Raw genomic sequence first — 21,138 nt, forward strand, 5'->3', positions numbered from 1 at the left:
TAATCTGTCTTTAAACCCATTTATTACATTCCTAATTTCATCCTTTTTCAGTTCTGCAATTTTCATTGTAGTCTTCTGATAGAATGTTGAAATTCTCTCACATTTTGAAGGTACATCAAAGCCTATGTCTGGTAAGTATAATGTCTGCTTTTTCTTGGAGTCTAGTCACTTGGTGCTGTTGCCTGACAGTCTAATTTTTTGTTGAATATTACATATTATCTATGAAAAATTATGGAACTTTTGATTGGTCATTTTCTCCTGAGAAAATCTAAATTTGTCCTTGTATTTACAGGATCATAATGGAGACAAGGCTGAATTTTAGGCTGGGCCATTTCTAGTTCTTCAGAGCCCTGAAGGATCTCACCTGAAAGTCTGGAAAGTCTTATATCTTAGGAAGTCTTGACCTCTCATTTTTGTGTCCCTAGTATTATGAGGCTGCTGACATATCTACTCAATTTTTAACCTCTCAGTCCCTGCTTTCTACTTGCTTATTTCTGCCTCAGTCTCCACACAAGGGCAGATTAACAATCAGAAAATACCTCAGGGAGAAACTGTTTGCAGGATGTTATGTTTACTTCTCTGGGGTTCCCATCTCTCTAGGAATTGACCCTGCAAGTCCAAGCAGCCTTCATAGTACTGAACGCCAATTTTTATTTCTCCAGCCTAGGGAGATTGCTATAAACTAGGCTGCTATTCTCTGTTTGGCCACCAAGACCTGCACTGCTAATTGTCAAATGCATGGGAGCAGGGAGGATAGAGAGAAAAAACAAAACAAACACACAAACAAAAACAAAAAACAAAAAAACCTTGTAGCAAATACAAGAATCACCTCAATGCATTTCTCTTTTCTCAGGACCATAACTTCTTAAATCCTGGTTGCCTTGATTTTTCTCTGATGCTATTTAATTTTATTCAGCTTTTATAATGGTCTTCAGTATGCATGCCAGTCTGATTTTAGTTAGTGTAGTTTCGTCGAGACAGAGCCAAACAAAAGTGTCCAGCTAATAGCATCTCTTTTTTACAAGCCAATGATACTATCAGCTGCTTAGGCACATATATTTCATGTTTAACTCTTCCCTATTTCTTTTATCCTCATTTGTATTTAGTTGACAAATTATGTAAATTCTATCTTTGAAATCTCTCTCCCACACATACTCATCTTTGACATCCTTGCTACAATCACTGTCTAATGTGTATAGACTTTTAACTTATCCCAGTATCTCACTGTACCCTATAAACTTCTATGAGAAAAGTCATACTAAATGGAAATTCATTACATTACTCCCTACCTTCTAAATCTCTTCCTTGTCCCCCATTCTCTGTCTCTTCCAATGCCCACAATGCCTAAGAATGTGGGGCAAGCTTCACAGCATTTATTTATAATAATCTAGTTCAAAACTACATTTCCTGTCTACTCATTTTGTAAACATATCCTATACCCCACGAGAATGGCATTATTTCCTGTGGACCCTAGCCCATATATTCCTAATTCCATAATAATGCTCATAACTTACCTTTTAATCTAAATGCTTTTCTTGCCATAAACTGACAAAATTTTCAAAGTCTATATCAAATGCTACTCCGTACATAAAGATTATGTAGAGTCCTCCATAGGGTAATGTCTCTCTTCTGTGAGAACCCACTGCACTTTGCTTGTGCTTCTTGAATTAGTGCTTATTAAATTTTGCCTTGCTTTATCATGAATTTTATATTTATTAGTATCTCATCAAGCACAAGCATCTTCCAGGTTGCAGTCTTTATCCTATTCACTATTGTCCTATAGCACTTGACATGGTGCCTGGCATATGGAAGACCCTCGTCAATAGAATTAAATAGAATTCTGATAAATGTCAGATGCAGAGTATTACAGGTCTGTGTGCTTAGAAATGTATTTGATACAGGCATATTTATGAAAATATTACCTGTTTAATTATAACTTCTATTTTAGAAATATACATTTCTAAGACATTTTTCAGTTTAAATTAAAGGGAAAAATCTGAATATAATGCTCAGTATACAAATACCTTCATTTTCCCAGTAAAATCTGAGTTTGAGCACTTTCACAGAAAATAACCTCATTATGTAAGCCATATTTGTTTTGTATTTCTTTTCCTTTGAGTTGAATATCCAAGTGAATGCAACACAATTCAATTAAATATGTAGCTGAAAAATGCAACACAATTCAATTAAATACGGTCCGAAAGAAATGCAAGTCATTTAATGTTAATTTTATAATAGAAATGTCTGCATCCATGCAGAGACTATGAGAAGAAATTTTAGGGCTGCATAGTTCAGGTGTAATTTTTACAAGACTATGAATTGAAGACTTGGGGGTGAAAATCACTACTTACAAGGAATATTCAGGGACAGCATCCTTGAAGGCAGGAAGCTCTCGCACGTATTCATTATAAAACCATTTCACTTTGAAATGCAAATTCATATAATCGGTGCTCTTGCATAACCGCTGCTTCTCATGTTCTATAACAGATAAAATCAAACATTTAATAAAGTTTGGTTTGCCAACAATGCTGCTGTATTCTAATCTACTTTTATTAGTGGTATTTTAAAAAGGAAGAGAATAGCATATTTGAGGTAAAAGCTAAGTGAATTGTTAAAGACAGACCTGAAATTTCACAAAATGCACAAAAGCATCCTAGGTCCTCTGTGGAATAGGGGAAGTAATAATGAAAAGTAACTTGAATGTTCTAATGTGCTTGCCTGAAAAAGGTGAGGATTCTGATGTAAAGTGGTAGAACCTACCAAACCTTTTCTATTTATTTCCATGCTTTCGTATTTTGACTACTTTTAGCCTGATGCAAAGTTCTAGGGAGAATTAAAACTCTAAGCATGGATAAAACATGAATCAAACTAGGAGACATAATCCTTGATAAATACTGGCAATGTGAATGAGTAGATCACATTTCTGGCCTGGATATTTAACATTGAAAGAATTAAGAGTTGAAAAGGAGAGGAAATATATCAAACTTCTAAGCCAGATGATTTCTTCTTCCCCTTTTAAGCTCAGCTAAAATTATTTTGTACCCTGTGGCTCTTTTGACATTTCTTTAGCAGGATTTCCGAATATGTGACTTTTTTTTTCTTTTCTTTTCTTTCTTTTTTTCTTTTCTTTTCTTTTCTTTTTTTTTTTTTTTTTTTTGCTCTAGCTTATAAAGTATAGCTTAAGACTGTTTCTTTCTTTTTCTTCTTTTAAAATCTGGATATATAGTACTGGGGAACAGTGACAAGTAATAGTATTACTGAACATGTTTATCGCTGCTTCTCCCCTCCCTCCAATATTAATATCTCTGCCAATTCTGGCTACAAATATAGATATAACCAAACCCCAAATATTCCAGACTATAAGTTGAAGTGTCCTCTTACAAGTTCTGCATGAGGTCTGTGAATGTTTCTTAAGCAAAGTTCTTTGATTCATATTGGAGACATCCCATACTTTACATTTCAGACTGAAAATACTAACTGAAGCAATTAAATTGTTATACACAAATTGAGGGCATCTTTGTTTTCCAAAATGTGACTATAGAGGGATTTAAATACCAATGATAAACACAGGAGGGAACACAACTCCCAAACAAACATTTTCAAATTATCTAAACAACTATTCATTCAAGACAATTTGTAGAGATTATAATTGTAATCTAATGTTATGCATAGACACAAGAATAAACTAGTACTTATAGACTAAACTCCCGAACAAAATTATGAACTAGGTAACATTTTGCTTCAAATCCCTCCAAATTTATTTCATTCTTTCTTTCTTTTAATGTTAATTCTCCCCAACCCTTCTCCTCAGATGTCTAGTATCCCTCCACACAGTAAGAGGAGACATTTATTTGATAAACTCATAGTTAGGAATTTAATGCAACACTACCCTCAAACCCAGATAAAATAAGACCTTTGTCTTAACACCCACACATTAAGAAGACTCTACTCGTCACAAATACAAACTCAAAAATTAAATAGATTGTGGTCACTTGGGATCTCATACGTGGTACCCACAGAGTGAGCCAGAACCCTAAACATCTGCTCTTGAGACTGATACCACCTGCTCTTATGATTAACACCCTATAAGCTCACAGAAACACTTTGGACTATCTTTTGTTCTAAATTCTAAAAACAAGAGGTGACTACTTCCAGATGCTACTAATGTTTGTAGACTGCCATTGCTGACAAAGAAATAGATACTGCTTTGGAGTATGGGAAGAAATTTGAGCTATGGAAGCATTTAAGAGAAAGGGCAAACTAACTCACCAGTTCTTTCTCTGGATGGCATAAATCCAACAGATTACTGCCTAACAAAGTATTATTTCCAAGTTTTAAGAAGTACCAGTTTTCTTTGGTTTCAATTTATGCATTTGAAGGCACTCATGAATCAATGAGGCATGCAAAACAGGTGTACCTGCTGGCTGGGGAATATTTTGAATACTAAATCATTCATATGACTCTCAAAATTTGTATATGTGTGGTTCTAGATGTAATATACATGAAGCCTGAAATTCTTTGGCAACTAGCTATCTACTGACTTCTAGAATTGTCAATAGTTTTATTTTTGGAATTTAAATTTACAAGGTTTGACTTATTAAATTTTAGCTTTATTCAAATGATTTACATAAAAACTTAGATAATTTGCATTGTGTCCTCATTTTAATAAATATTTTTAAGTATCTTCGAAGAAAAAGAGTTTTCTGCAAACTATATACGAACTATATCTGAAAGTACATTTGGAAATAATTTAAAAATTTTTGTATAGTTTATGTTAAATTACATGAAATTACATAAATTACATTCAGTTCATGTCTATTTTGAATGTAATAATATTTTATGTTTTAATCCTTTAATATTAAGATTGTGTGTAAACTTAGATTGGATGGGAAAAATATAAGGGCATCTCAGAAAAGAAAAAAAAAAGGAATAGAAAAAGAAATTGAAAAAAAGTTCAGTGACAAGATATAATTTTTTTTAATTTTACAGAGAGAGAGAGAATCTTAAGTAGACTCCATACTCAGTGCAGAGTTTGATGAGGGGTTGGATGTCATGACCCTGGGATCATGACCTGAGCCAAAATCAACAGTCAGACGCTCAACCAAGCCACTCAGGCACCTCTATACTTGAAAATTTTATATCAGGAAAAAATTAAAGAGAGAAGACATCGGGGCGCCTGGGTGGCGCAGTCGGTTAAGCGTCCGACTTCAGCCAGGTCACGATCTCGCCGTCCGTGAGTTCGAGCCCCGCGTCGGCTCTGGGCTGATGGCTCAGAGCCTGGAGCCTGTTTCTGATTCTGTGTCTCCCTCTCTCTCTGCCCCTCCCCCGTTCATGCTCTGTCTCTCTCTGTCCCAAAAATAAATAAACGTTGAAAAAAAAAATTAAAAAAAAAAAAAAAAAAGAGAGAAGACATCATGTGACTTAGCATGACTGTAAATAGAATGCAAAACATTTAAAATATTTTATTATAACTGCCTAATTTGTAACTGTGCTGAAATAAAGATGAAAATATATTTTTCTGAAAGAAAAATATAATTTATGACACTTAGACATTTACTTTGAAAACCTAAACACTGCCACCCAGAACACCTAAATATACACATTGATAATTAAGTTGTATTATCTTTGACATTTTGCCAATATTCAGCCTATTAAAAAATAAATGTTTTTAATCTCGTCAATATACAAGGACATTTATTTGTTGAGGTAGGAATATAGAACTACATTGCATTCAACAGTTTGTTAGCTTGATTTAGAAATTATAAATATTTAGGTCTACGGTAAGTGGGGCTCCATGTGTGCTCTTGACTTTGCAAATGTTATCAGTGAACCTGACTTGATGTGTTACCTCTTCAAGAGTGTTTGTACATTAACAGAATCCTGAAGGTAAGGGTAAGCCAGTTCCAGCTAATACCAGGAATGTTTATTTAGCATTTATCTTCTGCTAGGTCATGTAGGAGGGACTGTGGATGTAAAGATGAAGATCCATGTACATAGAGCTCAGGAAGGGTGACATATAATACTACATGTAATACAACATGGCAAGTGCCATTATTTGATATGCAGAGGGGAATACTGTTTCTCAGAGGACATGAATTTAGCCCCACCTTTGTGCTTTAGGTGAACACTTAAATAGAGAAATGATTTGTGATTATTCGTTCATTGCACAAAGAGGAATGTGAATCAAAGGACACATGTCATATAAAACAAGACATTTTTCTGTGAAGTACTATTTAATATATATGTGTCTCTTTCATGAAGCTCTATGTCTCCAATTAAGACTGTGGGTTTTTATCCCTTCTCTCAGGTTTTTAGATGTTTTAGTAGTGTGAGTGAAACTTAAATTTATGTTGTACCATAAAAGGAAAAAGGTTACCAATCTTTGTTCCTTACAATGAAGTTATCTCTATACTTTGGAAAGCAGGTAGAAGCCAGCTGTAGGCAGTGTCCCTGTCAGTTTTTCAGGAAAGAATTTCAATTTATTTTCATAATCCATGTACACTTCACTTCTCCATAATTACAAAAGTCTTTTCTCCATCCCTATTTGGGTACTCTGTTCAGAACATACAGAACATCCCCGACTCATTCACTTGGACTCTGAAAGCTTCCTCAATTCCTACATTCCTCTCATTCCTGCTGTTTCTACACTTCCAGAAAAGAATCACCTCTAGATGTTGAATCTTCTGTAGCCACAGAGTAGCCAGGCTACTTTCCCTTCTTCCCCACCTGCCAAGTCTCTCCATTGTGGATCAGTATGGGAAAGGAGATAGGAAGGATACCAATGATCCTTTTGCAAAATGAAATCTAATACTGCTCTAGTCTAGAGACCATACTCTAGTTCCTAGGAATATACCTGACAGAATAGCTCAAACTATCAGGGTTTTACCAGCCTCTTTGCAGAAAATAAACTTAGATTACTATTAGCTTCCTCCTTACAGAAATGCTTTCCTTCCCTATGAATTCTTTTCTATCTCTCGAAGTCATATTTCTCATGTACTATCAACCAATATTTACTGCTGTCTGTGGACTGAAACAGGAGACCAGTACCATCTGTTTTCATTTTCTGCCAATTCAACAAGAATAATTGACATCTTTACATGTATTATGCACTTCAGCTGATACAGCAAGAGGTTTTCAGTTTATTGAGTTAGTTGGTGATGTAAGCTTGATCTTGAGGAAAATGCAAACAAAACTGGAAAGGGTATGCTCCTGTAAAATAAGGCCCACTTGTGATGTTTGTCTTTAAGTAGAAAATATTAATTATAATTTAAACATTTTTTAGCAGTGACTTGTAATCATTATTAGTGATTATAATCAGTATTATTGGTGAATTTAACTATTTGGCTACCAAACCATGTCCTTTTCTTCATAGGCATACAACCAAACCATATTTCCCAACATTTCTTGCAGTAGGCCTGGCCTGTGACTAAATTTTGGGCCAAAGCAATGTATGCCATTTCCAGACTTGCCCTGAAACACCTACTCTGAAATAATCCTCTTTTCCCTCATTTGTTAGCCAGATGCTGAAGATCCAAATGAGGATTTCAAGGCTCTGTGGAATCAAAGAGCCACTAAAGGGTAGAAGTCTGGGTCCCTCAACCAATTCTCAGAAGAGAATTGCCGAATCAGAAGTACCTACTTGGACATATACAAGTAAGAAATAAACAAACCGATAATGTATTAAATAGTTTGTTACAGAGTTGGGCTACCTGGAATTATATTCTATTGCATTACAAAAAGTTTTAAGATTGACACCCACTTGCTAATTAACCTCCAAATTGTTTTCTATGTTCTTATTTCTTTTATATGCGTATATGCATTTATCTGTATATATGGATATAGATATTCAGGCTATTCCCTTGCTTTGTGAAACTGTGTTAGTAAAGCTATGTCTATCAGACCTCACTATGAATTCATCCACCATCACACAGGAAATCAGTTAATCAAACTTGTTAAGTTTAAGTTAAGAAAACAATAAATAGGCTCTGAGAAAGGAACAATCATAGAGGTAAAATAGATTAGTGCCACTTTTTATTTTTCTGTCAGCCTTATTTCATACTTGTGGGCTTTCTGCTATATTCTGAGTAGTTATTATTACCACTTACGTGACTGTATAAAAAGTGAGCTATTATTGTTCCAAAATCCACATGCCTGTTTTTCTTGGGTCTTTAGATATCCCTCCCATAATGTGTAATTATATATTATAAAGGGACAGTTCAAGTAAACTACAATTACATCCTAACTGCCACCTACCAAATATCAATGTAAGAAATAATATCAAATTCAAAATATTCTTCAAATTATCTCCTGCTTAGTGCCAGACCACACTGACAAAGTTATATTTATCTCATAGAAGATAAATGACTCTTAGAATTTATTTAGCCATCAATCCTCCTACATTTTAAATTTTGGCAACAAAGATTTAACTAGCTCATTACATTTACCAAGTAAAGCATTTAATTAGTTTTCCAAATTGCCGTACAATAATTTTGCACAAAATTTAATCTTTGACTTTCAATGCTAAATATGAATATTTTACTACCAGTATAAAACTGCTTTGCTTAAGTTGTGCAAAGACACTTGTTAATTTGAAAGTATATGCCTATTTTCCTTTAGATGGCATTTACAAGCATTTAATTGAAAAGAATATATTTTTTTTGAAAGTTGATGTTTATGCATGGGATTTTATGTATAATGCAGTAATGTGCAATTATGTATTAGTATATAGGATGGGGTGGTATACACTCAATCTATTCTCATGCCAAAAGCAAATGTGTTGCCATCAACCATCACAGTGTGATTTTCTAGTTCTTAGTTCTTACTTTTATTGCATAAACACTGTGTTGCCCTATAGTTGGTAGTGTACATTTTTTTAGGACTATCTTAAACATCCCTGTATTTTATACTGGTGATGATATGGAAGTTCTGGAAGGAATATCAAATAATAAATTGGTATTAGGGGCCCAAGGACATGATGTTTTGTGACATATTGTGTACTCACAAATCTAAAACTACATCACCTAGAAACTTGGGTTCTAAAAATAAATAGGTATCAAACTTTTATATATAATAGATATATATAAACATTTATAAAATATAACCATAAATTTTTATTAACTATATATAGGTGGGGATCATGGGATCCTTTTTATACACTGAAAGTGCTAAACCATGTAGTTAGAAGTAAAAAAGAAAAAGAGAATACAAGTTATAGGTTTCTATTTTAAAATAGCTCTATAAAGGGCTTATAATATCCATACATCTTGGGGTGAGAATCATATAAATTTCTGGCTGCCAAAGTAAGCTGGTATTAAGAAGCTATATAGCTTGAAATAATAAAATAAAAATGAAAAAAAATATATATATATAACATGTTAGCAAAAAGTAATTTGGACCAATGGGAAGCTTACAGGGAGGAAAATCAGCCAACAAGAGAAAAGATTAAGTACAATAGTAAATTACTGTAATCAACTTTCTTAGGTTCAATGACTACAAAGCAACAAATATCATTAATTTTTGTAGGGTAAGAAAAAAATACCAGTTTCTTTCATGACACATTTCTGATAACCCAGCCTTAGCAAAACACTAGGAAAAAGAAAAGCCAATAAAATCTGCCTTACTCCATGACCACTAAAACTGATGCTAGAAGCAGTTTTACCTTTGAGAAGGAATAGCTGACAGTCCTTACCATAAATGCAATCAATCTCTCAGCAGAATCCCAGAATGCATCTAGGCTCTCCAGGTTCATTATACCAGGAATGATGTGGAATCAGACTTACTTCATAAACACACTCTGATACATCTGTGGTGAGTTTAGACATATATCAACCCACAAACCTACACTGGCGGGTTTAGAATAAGAACAGTGCTTTCCAATGGAACTCAAACCTCCTCAACCCATCTCATTGTCATCCAAAACTTGAACTTTCTCTATTTCTGGGAAAAAAGTTACTCACAAATGAGCTGTGATTTGGTCACCTTTTACTTTAAAACTTTCTTTGCCAAATTTAAGTAGCACCATACCAACACTTTCTCTATAATCTTCATCGATGACACAAATTCCTATACTTCTGATGTGTTCTGAAGCCAACTCAGTATGTACAGTTACTGAGCTCCAGAACACCCAGAAGGGGAAACATACCAGTTCATGACCTGGGAAAATAAGGAAGTAGTATGGAGGCAAGACCACATAATCTGGTGCTAGAAACCTAGAGATGGATAGTTGTAAAGGAAAAAGTGGGATGGGATGAGAAAGAGCATTCAAAATCAGAGAGGGCCAAAAGACTGGAATATAATGGTAAAAAACAGGCACCCTGAACAGCTACTGGAATTAATTGACAAGTCATGGAGCAAGAGTGTGTGGCTGACAAGTTCAGATACAAGAAGGTTAGTGTGACTAACACAGAGTTGACTGGGCAAGAGTGGTGACAGCTAATTTCAGAGAAAAGCCAAGGCCAAATCACACAGGATCTTGTAACCTGTGAATAAGGACTTCTTCTCCTAAGAGTTAGGAGGAGGATTCTGGGGTAATTCACATTTGTAAAATATCATTTTGGATGCAGTCTGGAGACAGTAGGAGGGTATGAAGGAAACTATGCAGAACAAGCAATGGGTGAGGCATCTTACACGTGGGTGGTAATAGTGATGATTCTGGTGGAAGTGGTGAGGCATGGGATCTATTCTTGGTTGTCTGTATTTCTGTCACATAACCATGCCTGTAACCTCTTCCATTCCTAGATAAACTCTCTTAGAACAAATAGGGCGACTTAATAAAATTTTTATTTCCCCACACTACCTTCTCTGCTTAGAACCATAGATGGATGGATAGACTGATAGATAAAAGAATGGAAAGACTGTATCTGACTCTTTTGCCACGTCTATTCCATCATTTTCTCTTCAGTCTTGCTGAGGATAGAGTAGATCATCAAGCAGACTGGTAGAGTACCTGCTCAACATTGGACTTGGTCTATAAGTGCGGTAGTTTATTAGCTTCTCATGGGGGAAAAGCCACTGCTTTCTTTGTCTTAAAAAGTCCAATTGTCTGTATTAAAATAAAAGGCCCTGTTTACTTAGGTCAGTAAGTTTTTAAATTAAGTATTGTCAATGAAATATAGACACTTTTACTCCCACATACATAGCTCATAGAAGCCACTTACAAATAATCAGTTTCATGTAGTTCTCAGAAGTTTACACCTTTTATTGCAATAACATTGCTTGTACCTTTTTCTTGAAAGACTCAAATATTTATGAATTTTACTTCTCATAGCTCCCTGTACTTTTTCTCATCACTTATTTAAATGTAACTTGTAGTTGAGATTCTATTTTAGGATAAAATTGACTTCTATCAATTTCTATAAATATACAAAGATTTCTCTTTTTGGTAGATTTCAATTAAGCTATTTTTTTCTTTGCTTTCTGAGTTGCTATGATCTCTTTATTACTTATAAAGGAAAAGTAACTAATTGATAATTCATTATTATAGGTGAAAAAAAATCAGTTAATTTATATTTTAGCCAAAAGTTGTTACAACATCCTAAATATTTGATTACTTTTCATTTTATTATTGGTGGTAATTTTAATTTTATTAATAACTTTTTGGTAATTCTCAAAAGAGACAATAGTCTTTAAACATATAAAAAATGCCTAACTTCGGGGCGCCTGGGTGGCGCAGTCGGTTAAGCGTCCGACTTCAGCCAGGTCATGATCTCGCGGTCTGTGAGTTCGAGCCCCGCGTCGGGCTCTGGGCTGATGGCTCGGAGCCTGGAGCCTGTTTCCGATTCTGTGTCTCCCTCTCTCTCTGCCCCTCGCCCATTCATGCTCTGTCTCTCTCTGTCCCAAAAATAAATAAACGTTGAAAAAAAAATTAAAAAAAAATGCCTAACTTCATTAATACTTAAAGGTATAAACATTTAATGAGATGGTACTTATCAGTGTACAAAAAATAAAAAATATACAAATTCATATAGTAACATATATATGAATTTATATATTTATATACAATATATATTCATATATAATATATGAAGTTTTGATTTTTAGGGAAATATTGACAATATATGTCAAAATTTTAAATGCATGTATTTTTCTGGCAATTCTTTTTCTTAGAATTCTACTTATAAATGTATGGGCACATGTAAACAAAAAGTAGGGGTTTATAGGTATTAGCAAAATATTAAAAATAGTCTAAATATATACTGATAGAGAAAAAAGTAAGTATGTTTTATATACCCATTCTACTGAAAACAATACAATTCTAACAAAAAATGAGGTAAATTTAAATGTTTATATAGTACTAGCCCAAATTATACTGTTAAGTAAAATAGAAGGAGTGGGAGAGTATGAATGTATTCTACCACTGGTATGAAATAGAAAAAGATATGTACACATATACATATGTAGGCTTAGAACATTTCTGCAATTACACAAGAAATTGAAAACAGTGATCATCTTTAGGGAAGACTGGTCTGATAGCAAAGAGAAGTTTTTCATACACTATTCTTTTGCACTTATTATTTTAACCATGTGCATCTTACATTTTCAAAAACAAATACTTGATTTAAAAAATACAATTAGAGGGTCGCCTGGGTGGCTCAGTCTGTTGAGCGTCCAACTTTGGCTCAGGTTATGATCTCACAGGTTGCGAGTTCGAGCCCTGCGTTGGGCTCTGTGCTGACAGTTTGGAGCCTGGAGCCTGCTTCGGATTCTGTGTCTCCCTCTTTTTCTGCCCCTAACCCACTCACATTCTGTCTCTGTCTCTCTCAAAAATAAATAAACATTAAAAATTTTTTTTTTAATTCAACTAGAGGGGCGCCTGGGTCGCTCAGTCAGTTAAGCATCCGACTTTGGCTCAGGTCATGATCTCACTGTTCCCGAGTTGGAGCCTCACATGGAGCTCTGTTGACAGCTCAGAGGCTGGAGCCTGTTTCAGATTCTGCGTCGCTCTGTCTCTGCCCCTCCCCAGCTCGTGCTCTGTCTCTCTCTCAAACAAAATAAAAAAGAAAGAAAGAAAAATTAAAAAAAAATACAACTAGAAACAGTAATGAGCAAAATAGAAAATTTAGGAAAACAAATCAGTAATTTCAAGAAAGGCTTAATAAAATCTTCCAGAATGCAGGGCTAATTGTTAGAGCAGAAAATTACAGAATGAATGACAAAGAAATCAGAGAGACTTCTATTAGAGATCCAACATGATAGAAAAAAGTCAAACAAATGGGAGAATCAATAATAAAAGGCACAAGTAAAGAACACCATCTTGCAGTGGGAAAGAGACAGGAAAACAAGTACAAAGTTAAGGAATTCTCCACTAATGAAAAGATACTCCCATGTAGATATTAGTGAATAGATACATTTGCCAAAATGTCTGAAGGACAAAATACAGAAAAAAATCTTACAGGCTTTTAAACAGAAAAACAAACATAAAATTAAAATAGGTTGGCTGTGTCTCTTCCATTCAGTAGAATATGATAATGAAACAACATCTACAGAGTCATGAGAGGAAGACCTGCCAAGGACTAAAGAATTATATATTCAGTCTTATTTTTGACAGGAAGGCAAAGTACAATAGCTAAACCGTCTGGTTCCACTAATAAACGATATGTGGTTTATTGGATGTGGAGGGATTGGTTCCTTCTTTCCAGCATGGGGATAAAGCTGAAAAGCCATACATTTTTATAATGGATCATTATTTTTCATTATAGAAATAAATCTATTGGACCCAAGGAGTTTCTATGTTAAAGCCTCTCTCTGGTCTAAGAGATTATGTCAGATTCAGAAATCTAATTACACAGGAATTACAATTTTTATTAAAAGATGAAAGAGCTACCACCAACCTATGCCAAGAAAAATGTTGAATGGAGAGATCCAAAAAGTTATTGTGGTTATCTCTGGATAACTCTCTTCCTCGAAGTATTTGTGTTTTAATAAGAATTATTTTTCATGTTTATTTTGGAAATAATTCCAAAATAATTTGAAATATTTCCTCAAACAGTAGAGGAAAGTTCACAGAAGAAATAAGGATTACCAGAAATATCATTATTCACAGATTTGTTATTAAACTATGACTCAATACCCTTCAAGATAATGCTCTGCGAATTCTGTATCTCTAAATATAGGTGTACAATTTGTGTAAATACTTTGTTATATAACCCACTCTTTTCACTCAACATTTTTCCATGTCAATGAAATTATATTTGCATCATTATTGAAAATTATTTCCAAGAAACTATGGTTTGTCTATTCTTGGGCATGCACTTTACCTATTTCTGTGATTATTTTTTGATCTGACATCAGGGTCTAAGCTCTTTCTGCTGTGTCATACAACCTAATCAAGGGTGGGTTCAAGCAGAAAAAACAACTTTTAGGTGGACTGTAGATCTAAAATTTTAAAGTAAAGTAATAAGCTTGTAGAAGAAAACAGGGGAGATTATTTTCATGTTCTTGGGTAGACAAAGATTACCTAAATAGGACAAAAATAGCATTAACAAGAAAGGCATTATAGTTACAATTAAGAATTTCTATTTATCTAAAGACATTAAGAGAGTAAAAAAGTCACAGACTGAGAGAAAATGTTTGGAATACAAATATCCAACAAAAGGATAACATCTACGATACATAATTTTTTTAAATACTAAGAATATGTCAGACAACTCAGTGAAAACATGGGCAAAATATTGAAAAGATTAAAAAAATATTGAAAAGATAGTTCATCAAAGAAATATCCAAATGGCCAATAAGCCTATGAAAAAATGGTCCACTTTATTCGTCATCAGGGAAGTGGAAATTAAACCACAATTTGAATTAAGAGCCATTACATACCTACCAAAATGGCTGGAATGAAAAAGAAAACGACAATACCAAACTGGTAAAGATGTAGAGTAATTGAAATTTTTATACACTTTTGGTGGGAGAGGTAATTATTATAACAACTTTGGAAAACTATTTTGCAATATCTGCTAAACTGAACATATGCATCCCTATCACCTAGTAAGTTCACTCCTTAGGTATACCCATGACAGATATATGTACACATGTATTCACTGAAAGAACATTCACAGCAGCACAAATAACCTTCATAGCCTTTATAATAGCCTAAGATCAGAAACTATCCAAATATACCTCAACAATAAAATGTATGTACAGCTGCATATTTGTTCACTGGAATGCAATACAGTAACAAGAATGAAAAAAACAAGTATTTGCAACCATATGCATCAAACCACTTTATGTGTAAAATTTGCCCCCTCTCCAATAATGCTTAGCGCACAAAATGGAATATGCCCTATGATTTGATCTAAATGCAGTTCCAGAATAGGCAAAACTACTCTATGGTGTTAGAAGTCAATGAAGTGTATATTATTAGGGGGATTAGGTATTGACTGGAAAGAAGATGGTGGGGACTTCTGAGGTTCAGTTAACAGGTAATTTCAGTGTGTGAAAATTTATCCAGATGGATACCCAGGTTTTGTGCACTTTATGTATCCTGTAGTTCAATAAAATGTTTACTTAGTAAAAATAAACTCTATTTTAGGCAATGGTCAGTAATTCAAAGTATTTCATGTACTTGAAGATTTATGAACATAGAAGTTGCACGATGTCAATTGCACTATGTCTAGACAATGTCACACTAGGCAGTGTGAAAGACACAACAAATACTTTGGCATATTTCCTATCCTTTAAACTTAACATCAATAGAATTACCACCTGAAAGTTAAAAATACTAGTAAAGAGTCCTCACTTGGCTCAGCGTAACGGACATTCAGGATTCCAGGATGGCGTGACCCAGTGAAGGAGAAGCTCATGGATGTGAAACTAGGAGAACGACCAAGCTGGATATCGATTTGGGATTTCACCCCTAAAGAGATGGTTGGAACGTTTCAAAAAGGTTACAACTGGTTTCACAAGTATATCAGTGTGAAGAAAGGGGATGTCACTGGAATTTCTATGATTCTGGCAGCTTATGTGCTTTTCAACTACTGTCGTTTTTACAAGGAAGTCAAACATGAGCATCTACCCAAGTACCACTGAGGAGGGCCCAGTGTGGAGGCACATGCTGCATTCCTGAATCCTGGCATCCTTGAATCCTATCATATCCTAACGGAGAATTAACATTCAATAATGATGACTGGTATGAACAAATATACAAACTAGTAAAACACATCGTATCTTTTAATTACATTTTAAACATTACTTTTATATAATCCATCTTCCACTTGTATTAATTTATCTACCTTTATCGTTGTGTAAGCTAACAAATTTTACTTTTTAGGTGAAAGTTCAGACGAATAGAATCAATATATTTAGAGACTAATTAAGCACAGACTTTTCTTCTTTCTCACTCTATTTGTTCATGCCACATTGTAATTTAATTCAACTCAACAAGTCCTATTGATTCTGATGTCCAAACCACTATTCTTCATGCTGTGAGGATACAAAGGAAGCCTAGGACAGGCCCCCAACAGTGTATAGAAAGACTAATCTGTCCTTTGGGTTATGGATACATTAGCCAATTCCAGAGAGCATGGAAGCCTGAAGACATGGACTTCAGTCTTGGCTATGGCAATTGCTGGTCTTGTCAGTTTGGGCAAGCCATTATGCCCTGACAAGTCTATTTCCTTTTACAGTAAGGGGGACTATAACCATACCTTCCTTTCAGTGTTTTGGGGGTTGAGGGGGGAAATCCAGTGATATAACATTATATAAATGCTATCACTGAAATATACATTATAAATGGCAGTAATAGTTTTTGTGCTTTTAAGAACCACAATCACGTGAGAAGGCTATTACTGTAATTCTCATAATGAGAATTATGTTTGTCTATGGATGTTAGTGTGCATATATGGAATGTATGATATAAATGTGAAATAAAGACATAATGCAAATTTGGGAAAATATTAACCACTGTTGTGTTTGAGTAAAGAATATATGAGAGTCCATTATACTTTTGTGCCACTTAAAAAAAATTTTTTTAATGTGTATTCATTTTTGAGAGACAGAGAGAGACAGAGCATGAGTGAGGGAGGGGCAGAGAGAGAGGGAGACACAGAATCTGAAGTAGACTCCAGGCTCTGAGAGGTCAGCACAGAGCCCAACACAGGGCTCGAATTCAACAGACGGTAAGATCATGACCTGAGCTGAAGTCGGATGGTTAACCAACTGAGACACCCAGGTGCCCCACTTTTGTGCAACTTTTATATAAAGTATATATTATATAAGTTATATTTATATTTATGTTGAATATATATACTTATGTAAAGTATATTTTATGTGAAGTAAAATATTACAAATTCCATTACTTCTGAAAAATGGAGACAAAGAACGGACTAAACAGTGTCATTCCCTGCCACCATCATATCTAGTTCATGAAATACATTAAGAAAATATTAACTTCTATTTTAATGTTTTCAGCTATGTACACTAAATTTTGTTGTATTCTTTTTTTTAGCATCTATGGAGATTATCTTATGCTTTTTATTCTTTTATCTATTAATATATTCTATAATATTAACAGGTTTCCTAATATTAAACTAGCTTTTTGTCTTTGTTTAGGTTGCTAGAAAAAAATACCATAGTTTGGGTGGCTTATAAAACAACAGACATTTCTCACTTTTCTGGAGGCTGGGAAGTCCAAGATCAAGGCACCAACAAGGTCATATTTTTGGTAAAGTCCCTTTCCAGTTTGCGGACTGCTGATTTTTCTATATTTGAAGGGTTGAAGGAGCATGGGGGTTTCTTAGACTTTTTTTTTTTTTTTTTGAGAGAGAGAGAGAGAGAGAGAATGAGAGAGAGAGAGAGAACAAGCTGTGGAGGGGCAGAAAGACAGGGAGACAGAATCCCAAGCAGGCTCTGTGCTGCACAGAGCCTGATGCAGGGCTCGAACTCATGAACTGTGAGACAGTAACCTGAGCCAACGTCAAGAGTTGGATGCTTAACCAACAGAGCCACTCAGGCACCCCGCCAGAGGTTGCTTTTTTAAAATTTTTATGTATGTATGTATGTATGTATGTATGTATGTATTTATTTATTTATTTCTTAAATAAAGGCAAAAAACCACATTCAATAGGACTTCACACTCATGACCTAATTACCTACCCAAAGTCCCACCTCCCAATACCATCACATTGGGCATGATGTTTCAAGATATGAAATTTGAGGGACACAAACATTCAGACCATAACACCTTTCATTCTTGAACTAAATGCCATTTTACCATGAAGAATTATTTTTGCAGTCTGGATTTGGATTTTGCCTGCTAATATTTCATTTAATGCTTTTGCATCAATATGTTAAATTTGATCACTAAAAAAAGAAAAGGCTTAAATTGGTCTATTTCCAAAGAAATATTGTATTTTTCTAGGAAATTATCAACTTCATTTAGTTTTTCAAATTTATTTGTATACAGTTTTGTATAATAGTCTCCTCTGAATTTTTAAAATTTCTATTTAAAGGAATTTTCAGTGACTATTTTTCACTTAAAATATTTCATTTGATATATTTGTGCTTTTTATCCTCTTTTCTTGACTAAATTAGCTGAAAGTTATTCTAATTTTTCAAAAACTAGAATTTTTAGTTATTGTCTGTACCTCATGTTTTTACCTTTATTATCTTCTTCCTTATTATTTTGGTTTACTTTGTTGTTTTTCTTCTAGATTTTTAAGTTGAGAATACAACTCATTTATTTTCTACTTTACATTTTTATTGATCCGAGTATAACTAAGTATTTTCTCTGATCAGTGCTGAAAATATAGCCTATAAATCCATGTAGTATTTTTATTATTATTTTTTCTAAATTCTTTAATTTGAGTTTTTATTTCTTCTTTCATCTAATAATAGAGAATATGTGTTTTAATTTTCAGTTAGGACCTTTCTTCATTACTGATACCTAATTTATTGCATTTTGGTTAGGGTACTTTTTTATATTTCTACCATATGGAACTTGTAATGCTTTTTTGTGATCTAACAATTGATCACATATATCAATTGTATTTTTCGTTGTCAGAACACACACACATTTATGTATATCGATATCATCTATAACTATCTATACCTATATCATCTATCTGTATACATCTATCTATCTATCTATCTATCTATCTATCTATCTATATGACATTTATATGTTGTTTTTCCCCTTGACCCTATCTTGTTCATCTTTGTTTTAGTCTTAGCTTTATAGCTAAATCAACTAAGCACTTACCATAAATTCTTTAGCTGGAGTTTCCTCAGTCATCTTTGATGGATAAAGGTCTCTTATTAATATATTACTCATAAAGGGTTCATGGATATACAATCCTTTGTTTACAGTTTCTTCCCTTGAGTTTTTGCAAAACATTGCTTTACTAACGTTGGCCTTTTGTGTTTCTTGAGGTATCTGATGGCAACCGATTTTTTTTTCCTTTTCATTTGTTCATTATGCCCAGACACTCTCTTGATAGTTTATCTTTGAAATCTAATAATTTAACAGGATCTGTTTCAGAGTTTCCAACTCCAGGTGGATTTTTCTAGTATCAAGTGGTCCTTGTCAGTACATACCATGGAGTCTTCTTTTGTTACCATAAAATTTTCTTTTATTACAGTTTTAAATATAAGTTCTGTTTCTTTGTTTTGTTTTCTTTTTTTCAGGGATACTAATTATACATGTTGGAAATTATCACTTGCTAGTACTATTCCATACTGACCTCTGCTCAGCTGGGGAGTCATGTTAATGACTCCTTGTATTTTCTTATTAACTCTTACCCTAAGCAAAATCTAATGCTTGGATCCCTATTTTGATCATGCCAACTTGTATACATGAGTTTCTGCAAAAAGGAGGAGCTCAAAAAACTTCATTTAAGGGCCAAGGGATTGGCTAAGTAAACTATGTATAGCACACCATAGAATATCTTCTGATGTATTCTTGGTGACAGAATATATAGGATGATTAGAAGATTAGTGGAGTCACAAAATAGTACAATTCCTTTGAAATCTGGGATTTACCCTATTGTCATGATCTCATTAGACATTCTTTTGGCTCATTTATTGCTTCTTTCAAGTTGAAGTACTTCAAAGACAAATCCACAAAGCAGGTAACAATTGTGTCAATACATACTGAAATTGTAAGGTACTGAAAGCTGCCCATCAGATTCATATTATCAATTTAATACACAGAAAAATTCGGTATACCACGTCAGCTTTCATTATCCTTGAAGATGACAATAAATGAAAATTTTAGTAAAGCATGTTATTGCAGGTGTTCTAAGATATAGAGAAAATCAATGTGTGAATACCTCTGAAATTATTTATTTTTAAAAAGAGCTCCATTTAACCCTCTTGCACTGTTGGTGAGAATGCAAATTGGTGCAGCCACTCTAGAAAACAGTGGAAGTTCCTCAAAAAATTAAAAATAGACCTACCTTATGATCCAGCAATAGCACTGCTAGGAATTTACCCAAGGGATACAGGAGTACTGATGCATAGGGGCACTTGTACCCCAATGTTTATAGCAGCACTCTCAACAATAGCCAAATTACGGAAAGAGCCTAAATGTCCATCAACTGATGAATGGATAAAGAAATTGTGGTTTATATATACAATGGAGTACTACGTGGCAATGAGAAAGAATGAAATATGGCCCTTTGTAGCAACGTGGATGGAACTGGAGAGTGTGATGCTAAGTGAAATAAGCCATACAGAGAAAGACAGATACCATATGGTTTCACTCTTATGTGGATCCTGAGAAACTTAACAGAAACCCATGGGGGAGGGGAAGGAAAAAAAAAAAGAGGTTAGAGTGGAAGAGAGCCAAAGCATAAGAGACTCTTAAAAACTGAGAACAAACTGAGAGTTGATGGGGGGTGGGAGGGGGGGTGGGTGGGTGATGGGTATTGAGGAGGGCACCTTTTGAGATGAGCACTGGGTGTTGTATGGAAACCAATATGACAATAAACTTCATATATTGAAAAAAAATAAAAATAAAAAGAGCTCCATTTGTGAGTCCTTAATATCTTTTCATCACTCAGGAATATGATCAATAAAGTTGTATTACCGTTAGCATTACAGTGATTTACTTTCATTTTATACTGAAAAATCCAACAAATTTATCTGAAGCAGTACTACCTTATAACATGTGTATGGTTGCTATTGAGAGCCTAAGGTAATCAAATG

At 34.2% G+C, this 21,138-nt stretch overlaps 1 protein-coding gene across 4 annotated transcripts in view; it reads right to left on the minus strand.

Moving 5' to 3' along the window:
- The window catches only part of UNC13C (unc-13 homolog C), a 617,803-nt gene that overhangs the window by 134,676 nt on the left and 461,989 nt on the right, over positions 1-21,138 (minus strand). For all 4 annotated transcript variants that reach the window (XM_043555384.1, XM_043555383.1, XM_043555386.1 and 1 more), the window contains one exon: positions 2,352-2,478. In XM_043555384.1, the coding sequence (XP_043411319.1) occupies positions 2,352-2,478 (127 nt within the window). The remainder of the gene's footprint in view (positions 1-2,351; positions 2,479-21,138) is intronic.

This window comes from Prionailurus bengalensis, chromosome B3, assembly GCF_016509475.1.
Source record: "Prionailurus bengalensis isolate Pbe53 chromosome B3, Fcat_Pben_1.1_paternal_pri, whole genome shotgun sequence".
NCBI lineage: Eukaryota > Metazoa > Chordata > Mammalia > Carnivora > Felidae > Prionailurus > Prionailurus bengalensis.